The 13,922-nt window shown below is 34.2% G+C and overlaps 1 protein-coding gene across 2 annotated transcripts in view; it reads right to left on the bottom strand.

Annotated features, from left to right (window-relative positions):
* Positions 1-13,922, bottom strand: part of LOC108393510 (multidrug resistance-associated protein 1-like) — a 76,984-nt gene that overhangs the window by 53,162 nt on the left and 9,900 nt on the right. For both annotated transcript variants that reach the window (XM_073231824.1, XM_073231825.1), the window contains 3 exons: positions 12,998-13,145; positions 12,130-12,272; positions 5,906-6,083 (listed from right to left, as the gene is read on the bottom strand). In XM_073231824.1, the coding sequence (XP_073087925.1) occupies positions 5,906-6,083; positions 12,130-12,272; positions 12,998-13,145 (469 nt within the window). The remainder of the gene's footprint in view (positions 1-5,905; positions 6,084-12,129; positions 12,273-12,997; positions 13,146-13,922) is intronic.

Genomic DNA, 13,922 nt, shown 5'->3' with positions numbered 1-13,922 from the left:
ACCAAAAGTCCAAATGGATACCCAAATAGATACTACAGTAAAATGGAATTTTTAAACTACTAGATACATTCAAAAGCTAGTCCCAGAAATTTGAAGAAGCATATTTTAAAACATGAAAGGATGAAGAAAAAGATTTAGGGTATGGAGAAGAGGAACTCAAACACACATATAAAATATAAACACACATGTTTATATATTATATAAATATATACATATGTGCATATATTTACATTTTCATGTCTATATATTGAATGTAAAGCACAATCTGTACACCAGACTGCCTGGGTTCCCAGACCAGCTATTCTATTTAATAACTTTTTGACTATGGGTAAATTACTTGATTGTTCTCAGTTTGTTTCCTTATATTATATATATATGAGCATTACATCTACAGCTGCTACATCTATATCTACAACCGAACATGTATATATGTCTATGCATATAACAGTGCTTAAAACAGGTTGCAGTGGACACATATATAACACATGCATATGCATATATAGATTATTGTAAAAGTAAAGAATGAGAAAAAATAAAGAAAAAACTAGAAGGCATCTCTCTTGAGTGAAAGAAGTATTTCAAACCAAAAGCATTTGGGCAGTGCCACTGAAATTAATTAGCAAACAGTAGCTCTCCCTACCCTGGTATAATTTGTAATTCTGTATCCTTAGAATTGTATTTAAAAAGAAATCCTTATAAGCACCCAAACAGAAAAGTCAAAATAAAACAGGCTAGCCTAGAATGGGATAAGTGGTAGGGGTTCACAGCATACCTACTACCTACTATCAGAAGACAATGTTGCAATGATTACAAAGGATATATGGGAAGGGTATTTTGATATGTCTATAGAAAATATACATTGCTCTAGACTTTTTGAAAAATATTTGGAATCCCTATTAAAATTAAAATTCCTTAAGCCCAGAAATTCCACTCCTGTGACAAGACCTAGATCTTTACAAGAATGTTTTTTGCAGCATTGGTCAGAGTGGTTGAATAAATTTTGGCTATAGATACAGGAAAGACTATTATGTAGCCATTAAAAAGTATGATTAGAATTATACTGGTGAGATGTTCTATTTTTGAATAAGAAAAGCAAAACAGAATTTTAAAAAAAGGTTTTTATAATGTCATCCAAATTTTACAAAACAATGTAACCTCTCTCAAAAGAAAAAAAAAAGAGACCCTGTATACTATTAGTGAAATGGTAAGCAAAGTGGAAAGCAAACTAGAGAAAAGATGTAAATCGATGGAAAAAGTACTATATACATATGAGTTTCTTCTATGGATTTATTTAAATTTGTATATAAGAAAAAATGCATTTAAAAATAAAATCAAAGATATTAAATACAAAAAAATCATATTATAAAATACTTCCTCAGTACATGTGCTGATGACAAATTATTTAGTAAATTACAGATTATGAAACAGTGTATACCAAAAATACATATATGCATGTAAAATAAGTATTAGAAGAAAATGCTTATCTTTGCAGTTTAGCAATATGGATGGTGTTTATTTTAACTTTCCTATTTTATATTATACACATTTTCTTCAGTATAAAAAAGGAAAATACCTTTAAAAATTAATTCTTTTCAAAATGTTAAGGAAAAAAGGGGCACCATATAATTGTATGTTGTTCTGCAAAGCATTTTGACATCAGTAGCACTGATTTTTCCCTCAGTATTTTTTTCCTGTCAAATAAACTTTTACATTTCTGTAAGGGACAAAATTTACAAGCCATAAAGTGCAATTTAGTTACTATTTATTGCTAAATTATATAATCTAAACTGCCTCTTCTTCGTTATATGAAATAATTATGCTACTACAATTACAGTAGCCAGAACATGTTCTAGAAATGTTTGGTAGAAAGTATTTAATCTGAAAAAAGAGATAAAGCAAGACTGAGGTAAGAAGCAACAACTGCTTCTGTAAAATCTCAGTGTAAAAAGTTGGGAGTTTATAAATACACTTCAATCAAAATGAAAGTTAACCAGTTGTCATTTAACAATTATATTATAATAATAATCACTTTTACAAAACTTATTTTTAGATTCCATCCACATTTTACATTTTTTATACAATATTTTCATTTCTTATGAATTCTAGTCCACATACTCTCATAAAAAAGCATAGCTATGTCATTTCATCACTTTTTGAAACTTCACTTTCATTTATTAATAAACTATGCTCTAAGAAGACCCAGATGAACAGGATGTAGCTCCCAGCTTCAACACCCCTCCTACTTACTGTTAGTATCTTGATTATTACTAAGCTCAATTCACTAATATTTTGTTTTATTGTCTGATGATGAAATTTGTTCTACAATTTCACATTCTCCCTTCTACATATTGTCCCTTTCTGGACTCACTGCCATGTTTTTAGGTCATACCTTTATTTCCAGAACTACTGAAATATTTCTAAGGTACTCCTTATTTCCAACCCTATCCATTTCATTCTTTTCTCCTGATCATCCACCCTATGGCTTAAATGAGTCCTAATTTCCTGCAGAATTAAGGTACACTTTTACAGTGTACCTTTCAAGAGTCTTAAAAAAAAAGCTACAGTCCCTTCTGTTCTACTACCCTACCCCTCCTTACCATCCTATTCATAAAACATTGCTTTTAGCTAAATTAATCTATTCATAATTTTCTGAACAAGTCTTGTACTCATTTCTGTTACTTCCCTCCTCCCACTCCATGTATTTCCAAGAGCCTTTGCATATGCATTCATCCTTCAGATTTACATCGTGTAATACTATGCGATATTAACCATGAGATTTTTCCTCACCATCCTAGCTATCACAGACATCCTATAATTTAGAGCTGGAAGGATCCTAAAATTTTCTAACCCAGTGATCCCTCAACCAATGGTTACCATACTAACAATGAGACAGGGTGTATCCAAAGGTGAGCCCTCATAACATTTATAAGAATTCATTCTTCTTTGTGCAAAAAAATACGCCAGGATTCTCTCTCTGAGTCTAAGTGCAGGATTTGGATTCTGTCCCTCCACCCCTTGACCCCATTTAAGTATCTCTATCTTAAAGAATGTAACTAATTTTATCAATTTTCTTCGCATTTTATAATTACCACAATTACGGTAAGAATAAACTTTTAAGCTTACAAATGTAGCTTAAAGCACTACTGTCCAATATCATAGCCAATAGCCACATGTGGTTATTAAATTTCAATTAATTGAAATAAAAAATTCACTTCCTCAGTCTTCCTAGCCACATTTTAAGGGGTTAATAAGCCTTATGTGACTAGCAGCTACCAAACTGAACAGTACAGATATAGAAAATTTAAAAAAACTTCTTAGAAGTAGCCTATTTTTATTTTATTTTTCAGACACCTTAAATCCTTTTATTTCTTCAATGGAAAAACAGCACTTCAGTCTCTATCTTACAGCTGTTCTCTCTGTCAGCACCCCAAGCTCAGAATCTCTCCTGTTTTTACTTTCTTTTTTTAACTGAGATATGATTGACACATAACATTATATTAGTTTCAGGTATACATGATTCAATATTTGTATATATTGCGAGATGATCACAAAAGGTCTAACATCCATCACTACACATGGTTAGAAATATTTTTCTCACGATGAGAATTTTTAAGACCTTCTCTCTTAGTAACTTTCAAATTGCAATACAGTATTTTTAACTATAATCACCATGCTACATCCTCATAACATTTATTTTATAATGGAAAGTTTGTACCTTTTCAGCCCCTTCACCCATTTTTAAAACCAGATTCTATTGGACAGTGTTTGAAGCAGGAGTGCCCCCAGACTGCCTACATTAATCCCAGAACCAACTGATGTAGCTTTTGAAGCATACCTTGTTTCTTAGTCCTCAAGAATTCATATGGAGCCTGAACCACGGCAAAGGCGTAACAATATCTCAGTTTTGAGACTCCAGGACTCTCAAAGTGATAAAGTGGAATAAGGCTCAGGTTTTTCTCACAAACCTTCAAAATGATAGTGCTGAACTTTATTCCCAACTAACAGCGGTCATGGGAATGGATAGAAAATAAGAAAGTCCTAACAAACCCTAAGAAAAAGGTCTGAGACCAGCTTTACCCCACTCTAAGAACAAGTCCCTGATGAAGCAGGGCCAATGTCAGATTAATGCAGGTGATCTGATGGCACTATGAGAGCATTCATTCTGAAGTTATCTAAATATGGTAATAATCAGAGTCCTGAAGCCTTCCTGTAATGAAGAAAAGGGAAATTCAATAACCCCAGTTAGTCTCATGGAAGAAACTCACTGGAAGCAGATGTAAGATATGAGGCTCAGAAGGAAGTCCTGCCTCCTATCAGTGCCATCTGCACTAGGCCAGTGCTTCCTAACAACGCTGGTTACAAAATTAAATCATAATCTCTACAGCAGAAGCCACTGAGCCTACTTGACTGCTGTACTCCTTTGATACCTGAGTGCTCTTCGTTCTTAAACAATCTCTCAAAGGAATCATACGGTCTTACTCCTGCAGTCCGTTTCTCCTCCATTTTCTCCAGGGTCTTTTTGCTTGCAATGGACTTATTCATCTACAATACCTGATTTTCCTTTTCATTTCTGACATCTTGGTCTAATTTCTATTGCCGTCCACTGTTTATGCTTGTTAAATTACCCAAATCCTATACCCAAACTCCAGTGCTTTAGTCACTGAATGACATCTTGTTCCACATGGACCACATATCAAAAGCAAGTGTTAGCATTTAAATGGATTCCTACACTCTGCTATCTTGCTTCCATACTTGGATTTCTCAGAATTTACAACCTTTAGAATTACTACTGGGGCAGTCTCTGACCCTGTATTTGGTCTGTGCTATGTAGAGCTGGCTCTGCTGCAATTTGAGCTTCCTGGCTCAATTGGTCCTGTGTCATTCCAGGATACCTAAAACCACTCTATACCCCATTTTGCCCAAATATGGCCAAATGGCCTATAATGCTTCATGGCCAGCTCAAACCAAATTATATTTTATTCCACTTACAGAAATTCTATAACACTCCCAAAGACCATTTCAAGGCTTCCTTTCTATATGAAACCTTTGTATATGATCATCATAGATTTCCTGCTCAGCTGACCTGTTATAAAATCTACATTCCACACATTCATTATGAATGCTAATAATTCCCCCCAACTTCTTGAATGAAGTGGCTCGTTTTTTCATTTACTTAGTCATCGAACTTTTACAAAAATGTATAAAGGTCACTCTCTTAGATGACAAAGGTGTTAACAGGTAAATAAATTTCTATTCTAAATACTGAAGTACCCACAATTTACAGAGTAACAGAGTAAGAATGTAAAATACACCTGCTGACTGAATAACTCGTGATTAACTATGGGATAGAAGAAACTCTGTTTATAATTATGATGTAAATAAAGACTCTGAATGGTAGAGGTGATATTTAAAAGAGAAGACAAATTAAACTTCAGGTTTTTGACAAGTATAAGGATCAGCCAGGTTTTTGTGGGGTAAAGAGAAGCAGATAATGACTGTATAGAGAAGGATGGCTTTACTGCATGAAAAAATTGAGCATAGGAAGAAAAAGGCAGTATATAGAACAAAAATGATTAAGAAAAGAAAAAAATTTATTGATACATAAATATAGTCATGAAACCATTAAATTACACTCACTTTCTGAGGAGTGAAGTGACAAAACAGTAGACAAAACTAACATTTAATTTCATGGATTAGGGCGGCCTAGAAGTTGCAGGGACTTTAAAGACTATTGAAAGCCCTATAGAGAAATTAATGCAACCAATATTGATGGGTCAAAGTTATTTTGAAGCAAAACAAATGAATGTTCAAAGAGCACCCTCAGAACTTTTTAATGTACTCTCCTGTTTTAAAGCATATAAAGGAACAGTCCATTTAGAAATCAGAAATCTTTAAATTTTTTTACCTTTTTGTAGATCAATCCAGTTACAGACGTCTTAATTTTTGCTGAAGTCAGCATGTTAAAACGTTGATATTGCTGAAAGATCAGGGTTTGCAAAAAGACTACAACAAAAAGTGCCAAAGCATAACCATAGCCACTCGATCCAAAATCTGAGTGGTGTTCGCAGAAAATGATCATTTGCCTGAATGTTGTATAAAAATTGGGAAAGTGCAAGAAATGTTAACACCTGAATTAATTAAATGCTTACCAAATAAATGTCAAAATATTACACACACACACACACACACACACACACACACACACACACATTCTTACCTGTTTTTTTTTTCTACTTGTCCAATTTGGCATCATTCTTCTCTTTAATTTTAGCCAAGCATAATATAATGAAGTAAATAGAATCAACAGTTGTTTTCATAGGCTTGTGAGTACAAGGTTTACTTCCCAGTTTTCATATCAGAATTTCATGAAATAGTTAACTGTTCTGGTCTAACTTCATCATAAAAGTTGTGACGCAGAGACATTTGAGACTCCTTTTTTTTTTACAAAATCATGCATTTTGTGAAATATAGGGAAACATGACAATTAGAATTCTTTTAAGAAAATCTCTTGGAATGGCTCACAGATTTTTTAAAGGCTTGAATTACATCTCATCAGTTATCATCACTTTTATCCATATCCAGTTTCTCTCTCCTCTGTCTTCCTTATTTTCTCTTAAGTTTGGTGATAGCACGGTCACAATGATTAGTATCAATCCTGGGGTATATCTAGACAATGGGAATGGTTCTAATCATAGCTATCCTGGTTGCTCATTGTCCTTCAACTATAAACACTGAATAAAAACTCACTCAACTATAAATACTGATAAATAACACTATATAGGTCCTCTCAACCTTTTGAGAATTGCATTTATGCAACTAAAAATAATTATAATTTTTAAAAACTAAATATACTCTGCATAATGGTGAAAACAACTTGGGTATATATTCTGAGATACTACAAATTAATACACCACTTATTTTGCAGGCTCAGTTCTTGGTTTACTAAAATAGTTTTGCTTTTTTGTAGTTAAAAGGCACAATATCAAATTTTTGAGATGGACCTTTTATACCCTGAACTCTGGAAATGCAAAAAAAAAAAATGTGCTTTGTCATTGTAAAGAGGCATTTTGAGTGAATTTCCAGGTTGTTAAAATCAGAAGGAAGCCATGTGTAATTAGCTAAGACTATACCTAAACTTTTTTCTAAGACTACAGTATTTAAAAAAATCATTCGTTATGAGAATTTACATTTTCAAAGTGGATAATAAAAAATATATGTCTATGTTTTGATCTGTTTTATTGGCAGCTAATGGGTGAACAATAAAAAACAATTGTGTTGCCAGAATTGCTTTATAAACCAAGTATTTCAAAAGATAAACTTATTAAAATCATACTTTAGAATCAAATATATACCACTGTTTCTAAAATACTATTAAAATCTCTCTCTAGTCACTGAAAATTATTTACAACCATTCATTGGGACACCATATTATTTTTAGAAGAGTAATTTATTACATGTTTTCTTGTTCTTCAAATTAAATTTCCTGAAAGAGGAGCACTATTCTTATTGCAGCTGTACCTACCAATTAGAATTTTTCCATTCTAATAAAATCAAACAACTAAATGACTATCAGCAGGTACCAAAACGGTTCTGCATATATAAATCAGGAAATACTAAAAAAAATCTTGTGATCAAGTTATGCTAAAGACCATAAAAGTACATTCATTGTATCAGATATGAATACTCATTTTTTGTTTGACTAATATTAGAATAAAGTTCATATAAAGGAGAAAAAGTGTAAGCACAGCAATCATTAAGAATATTTCTTTTACTAGTAAATTAGGTAAAGTATTATTTATGTATGCTTTTTACACATTAGCCTTGATAACATGACAATAAATTCTTATCCTTAAAGATAGTCCTCTCCAGTGACTTGACCTTACCAAAAGAAAATATGTTTCGAAATTAGCTTACAAAATAAGCTCCTCCAGGCTCAAATTATGATCATATACTCATAAAATTCTTACCAATCACTCAATTATTCCTCAGTATAGAAATATTAAGGTTATTCAACTACTCTAGAATGAGGGTCCCTTGGAAAGTTTAACTCAGGATAAGCTGATTTATCCAATATTCCATTCAAGAAATGCATTTGAATTCTACATATCAGGCTTTGTGCTAGGAGCTAAGGACATAAAAACTGAATAACCCAGGATCCTTTACCTGGAGGAGCTCATAGTCCAGGCAAGGAGAAAGACATGTCAACTGACTCATTTCAGTGCAATGCTGAAATTACTCTTTTGCAGGTAAGGTTAAGCTTGTGTGTTACAAAAGTGTGTCATAAAAATTGGGAGATCTTTCTCTACCCCACAGTCAAGGACTTAGCAATTCCTCAGTCCTCCACAGACTGCACCTTTTGGGGGAAGATAGAGACACTGAAATGTCATGACCTATATATGGCTAGTTTAGGAAAGACAGTGGCCGTAGTGAGGTTCTAAAATGAGTTTCCTGAGCAGCAGTCATTGGAAAATGGGAATCAGAGCATGACTAAAACTGGATATTAATTCCTTATTACTCCTTCCTTTGAGAAATTAAACCTAACTCTCCTAATTCCCCTCCTCTGGGTCTGGATTAATTTAGGGACTTGCCTGGCCAAATTAATGTGGCAAAAGTGACAATCTGGGATTTCCAAGCCTAGGTCATAAAAAGACTTATCTGAGCCTCTTAGCATGTTCATTCTGGGGAAATCCAGCCACCACATGAGTTCAACTACCCTGAGATCTCTGTGCTCAAACTAACCATTTGGAGAAACTATGGAAAGAGAGAGAGATAGATATCTTGCCCATCTCCAGCCATCCTAGCCAAGGCATCAGCATGTAAGTCAGGAAGCCATCCTGGACATTCTGGCTCTAGCACGTGTGGAAAAGAATCCCGGTCATCCAGCTAACAGCAGACTGAAGGCCCCAGACATCTGTCTCCAACTGAGCTGCTGCAGCCATCTCCAGCTCTTCAAGCCACTCAGCTAAGACCCCAATCATTGTGGAGCAGAGGAAATTCTGATCCACAAAATCATGCCTTGTTTCCATAGTATTGTGGTTATTACATTCACCTCACACAAAATTGTGAACATAATAAAATCACTGCTTTTTTATGTCACTAACTTTTGACATGGTTAATTTTGCAACAACAGGTCACCAGACAGGAAAGGAGAAAAAGATGCTAGTCAGTGCATCTCTGAAAGACAGATTTTTGGGATCCATCTTAAAAATAACTGGGATATTTGGAGATAAGGGGCAGAGGCAGGGTGAAGAAGAGGTATGTGATCTTGTTTGCATGGTGTTTTAATCCAGGAAGACTTTTGGCTTATACATCCATAGACAAGGGAGCCAAACAGAGACTTTGGGATAAAAAGGAGCAGTTTTCTGACAGTAATGAAACACCTTCTTTTCTTGAATTTCCTGACATCTTTCTCTCTTGATTCTCCTATCTCTGAACTGGTCATTCCTTCTCACTATTTTCTGGCAGATTTCCGTATCTTCACCAACTCTACCCATGGTGATCCCTATAAAACTTAAATCTAAACACATCAATTTCTGCTCAAAATCTTCCAAAGGCTTACTTTCTCACACAGGTAAAAGTCAATATCCTCACCACATTCCATAAGGACCTTCAAGATCTTTTCCATCCCAGGACCTTCTGATGGTTTATCTATGGATATCTTTACTTCTCTTCACTCATGCTAAGATGGTTTCATCTAGAACAATGGTTTGATATACCCAATCTAATTTGGAACAGTTCCCAAATTTATCACTCCAGCCAATATCTTTCCTAACTCCAGACTTATGTAGATAATTATTTACTCAATCTTTTTACCTATATGGCTGTCAGAGATCCCCTAGACCATCTCCTAGTTATATGATTCATTAGAAGGATGTACACTCAGCATCTAGTCATACTAATGGCTATGATTTATTATGATGAAAGGACACCCAAAGAAAAAAATCAGCCAAGAAAAAAGGTTCATGGGCTGAAGTTCAGGGAAAAATGGGCCCAAGCTTCCAAAAGTCCTCCCTCAGAGTCACACAGAACATACTTAATTATCCAGCAACTACTTTAGAAACATCTGTGAAATGATGTCTACTAGGAAAGCTCATTAGAGACCCAGGGTACCCTCTTCCTAACACATGCCAAAGTCATATTCCCAGAAGGAGAGCAGGTATTCAACATGAACCATACTGATTATATTAGCAGTTAAAACACACTGAGCAACTCTAAACAGTCAGGGTAGTTGTTACCCTCCTGAAATCCAAATTCCAGTTTCCAGCCAAAAGTTACCCCTATAAGCAAGCCTTCCAAGAGACAGTCGTAACCCTGATATGTTCATTTTTCTCCCTGAAAATGGCTAATATAGATTTTGAACTTAGCAAGTCCAAAAGCAAACCCCAATCCCTTCACTACTGTTCCTGAGTCTTCAATACCTCAGGAAATGGCACCTCATTTACTTTGTGACTTACACAACTCTGAAGGCATCCTGGACTACTTTTCCTCTCTCAACTGACATTCAATCCATCAGGATATTATGTTGACTCTACCTTAAAAATGGAGCCAGAATCTCACCACTTTTTATCACCTTCATTGCTACAACCTAGTTGAAGGCACCACTGGCCTTTGCCTGGATTATCTCAGTCTTTCGCCTGGTGACCCTTCTTCTCCTCCTGCTCCTCTTTACATTATTTTCTGCTAGCAGCCATGGTGATACCTATAAAACTTAAACTTGATCACATCAATTCCTGCTCAAAATCTTTCATAGGCTTACTTTCTCATACAGATAAAAGCCAGTATCCACTCACATTCCATAAAGCCCTTCAAGATCTTTTCTACCCAAGGACCTTTCTAACCTCAATCATACTTTTCCTCTCAGCTTCTCTGCTCAAACTTCATTTGCCTCCTCAGTGTCCTCAGACATACCAAGTGTGCTCCTACCTTATGGATTTTGCCCTTCCTGTTCTTGCTATTTGAAATAGATATGGTCTCAGCTTCCTCCCTCACTTTCTTCAGGAGTTTGCTTGAATGTCGCCTTACCACCAATGTCTTCATAACCACCTTATATAAAATAGCCACTTCCATACTATTACCCCCTTACCCTACTGTACTTTTTTTTCCTTAGTGCTGATTATCTCTTAATGTCATTTATATTTATTCATTTGTTTACTACTTATCTCTCCCCTCTAAGGGTCATGAGAACAGGGACTTTTTTATTTTTGCTCTATTCCCATGGTCTATTTAGAACAATGTTTGGCATGTAGTAGGTGCTCAATAAACAGTGAATAAATATATTCCTGGTTTATCTTGGATTCAGGTAACTCAAGATTAATTCTATTTTCATGAGTTGAATGGTTCTTAAAAACTCCAAAAACTTGGAAATGATTCAATACAGGATATATAAATCATAGTTTAAAAAACATATTTCCTTGTGTTTCCTTCACATAACAGTTATAATATATAGCAAATATAACATAACAGTAGGGCAATATCTCCTTGAAAAGGTGGCACACAGTCAAGAGCTCAATTTTATTATCTGCTATAAAACTTTGCATACAAATATTAAATAAATATTTAGATTTTCAGATATTTTCACTATATAAACACATATATATGTACATATATACATAAACTATATATACATACACACACATATATATTTATGTTTATATTTACATTTATATATTATTACCCTGGCTGATAAAGTTCAACTTGCAAAAGGTCACAGCTGAGAAAAATAGTGAAGGTATGTATCATTTCATTTTCTCAATATATGTTCAAGCCAGATTTCCTGGATTTGAATGATGACTCTGACCATTTTCTAACTGTGTGGACTTAGGCAAATTACTTAAACCTCTTTTTATGTTTCTGCATTGTTATAATGGGTGTAACCATGTTACCTATTTCATAGGATTGTCATAAAGATTAAATAAGATAATATAAAGATTTTAGAATAGGCTTAGCACATGGCTAGCTTCAGTAACTACAGACTACATCATCATAATTTACATTTGGCAAACCTAATAGAATGTCTGCACTCTAAATAAAATTTGCAGTCATTTCACCCATAGTACAACTAAAAACACTTGCTTATTGGAACACCTGCTTATCATATACCTGTAGGGAAGAAAAAAAGACTATACTTACTTCATAATAAGTGGGCTAGTAAAAGACAAAATATCAGCAAACACTTTGAATAAAGCAGCTTGAATCAGGACAAACTTAAAGGTGTTCCACAATGCACAGAGAAGAGATGGTTTCTTGCTATGTGCCTCTTTAGCAAAAGATGCCTACATAATGAAAGAAAAAAAATGAGAAAATTAGATTATGAGTAAAAATGAAAAATATATACATATATGTACAAACTAACTATAAATTTAGTAATGTACTCCAAAGATAATAAGATAACAAGAAAGGAATAAATTCAGTTAAACTTGAAAATACGAACCATATCATTGGCACTGTGTGTCTCCAGACTGCTTGGTGTTACTTATAACATGTGGTATAAATGAGCAAGAGAAATAGTTGTATTTCACCATTTTTGTGAATTTTGAAACTGTTTCACTAATATAATTAATTAATGGAAATACAGTTTTTAGTTTCCAATTATATTTTCTTTTCGGGAAGTCAGTAGAGGGTATCTATGCACTCCATGTGGAGTACTGTCTCTACCCATAAACTTTGCCTTGGCCACCATATGACTTATGTTGACCAATGAAGCTCTGAGATACAGAAACCATATTCACTAAGATAACTGAGCGGAAGATATTGGTGAGAAGCCAAAGATATAGACATATCAACACACCAGATTCTGAATGTTAAAGGGAAAGGATGTTGAATAATTTGATGACAGAAACTAGCTGCAATCACAACCAAATGTATGTATGAAAATGGCTGTCCTTTTCACATATTTTAAGGACTTTTTATATTAAAAATGAACATATCTCACATTTGGAACAAGCTTTATATAACTTTAAGTACTAATTAAGTATTTAGGGATTTAACAATTCATTACCTTTACTTTCTGTCTCTCTTGATTCCTTAAAACTTCCTTCCTCCATTGTTTTTCAAAGACAGGACACACAGTATAGGAGGAATCGTTTTCATTTAGTTCAAAAAGATCCTCTCTTTCCAAAGGTTTCTTATAGCCTAAAATAATTAATCTAAAAATGAAAGAGTAAGGCAAACAATTTAGCAAAACCAATAATTAAGATACAAATAATTTGCATGTGTTTGTTTCATTCCTTGATTTATAGATTTTTGTAATGAATCGGGATGCAATGACCGACTGTACTTTTTAAAATCATAAAACTTTATTCTGGAGTTCAATCATGTGTAATAATCATGTATAATTTTTAGAAGGGCTGTATAGACATCCAATTATTCAGTAAAACACTAACTTCATTTACTCAGCTCATATTGGAGGCGCCCATTACCTCCCTTACTGAAATTTAAATAGCTAATTTTCACAGTAAAGTATTCACCCCAAAACCCACATTTGTTTTTAGACTTGTTTTAGAGGGGAAATGGATCCAACTTTATCTGGAACTTCTCTTATTTCTCTAGGGCTTTATATATCCTTTGCCACTGGGCTTTACAGATTGTCCAGCTAGATGTGGAGTACCTGTTTGTGTCCCCATAAGCTTCAGCCTTGGCCATATGGTTTACTTTGACTGACACAATATGAGCCTATGTAACAGTGCCATTTTCAGGCTGATACCTTAAGAAAAATGGCAAGTTACATCTAGTCTCCTACACCCTCCACTCTCCTCCATTCAAAGAACTTGCACCAGGGGACAGTGTGTATAATTATAGTAAGAACAATGGGTCTAAACTAGGACTGTCGCAAGCAAACAAAAATGCATGATCTAGTTATATCAAAGATGTTATTTTGCAGCAGACAATGAGTTATACTTACCGTGTAGCCATCCTTCTGTCCA

The sequence above is a fragment of the Manis javanica genome, chromosome 3 (assembly GCF_040802235.1).
Source record: "Manis javanica isolate MJ-LG chromosome 3, MJ_LKY, whole genome shotgun sequence".
Taxonomy (NCBI): domain Eukaryota; kingdom Metazoa; phylum Chordata; class Mammalia; order Pholidota; family Manidae; genus Manis; species Manis javanica.
Note: the sequence above shows the minus strand (reverse complement) of the source record. Positions and strands in the feature narration are given on the sequence as shown.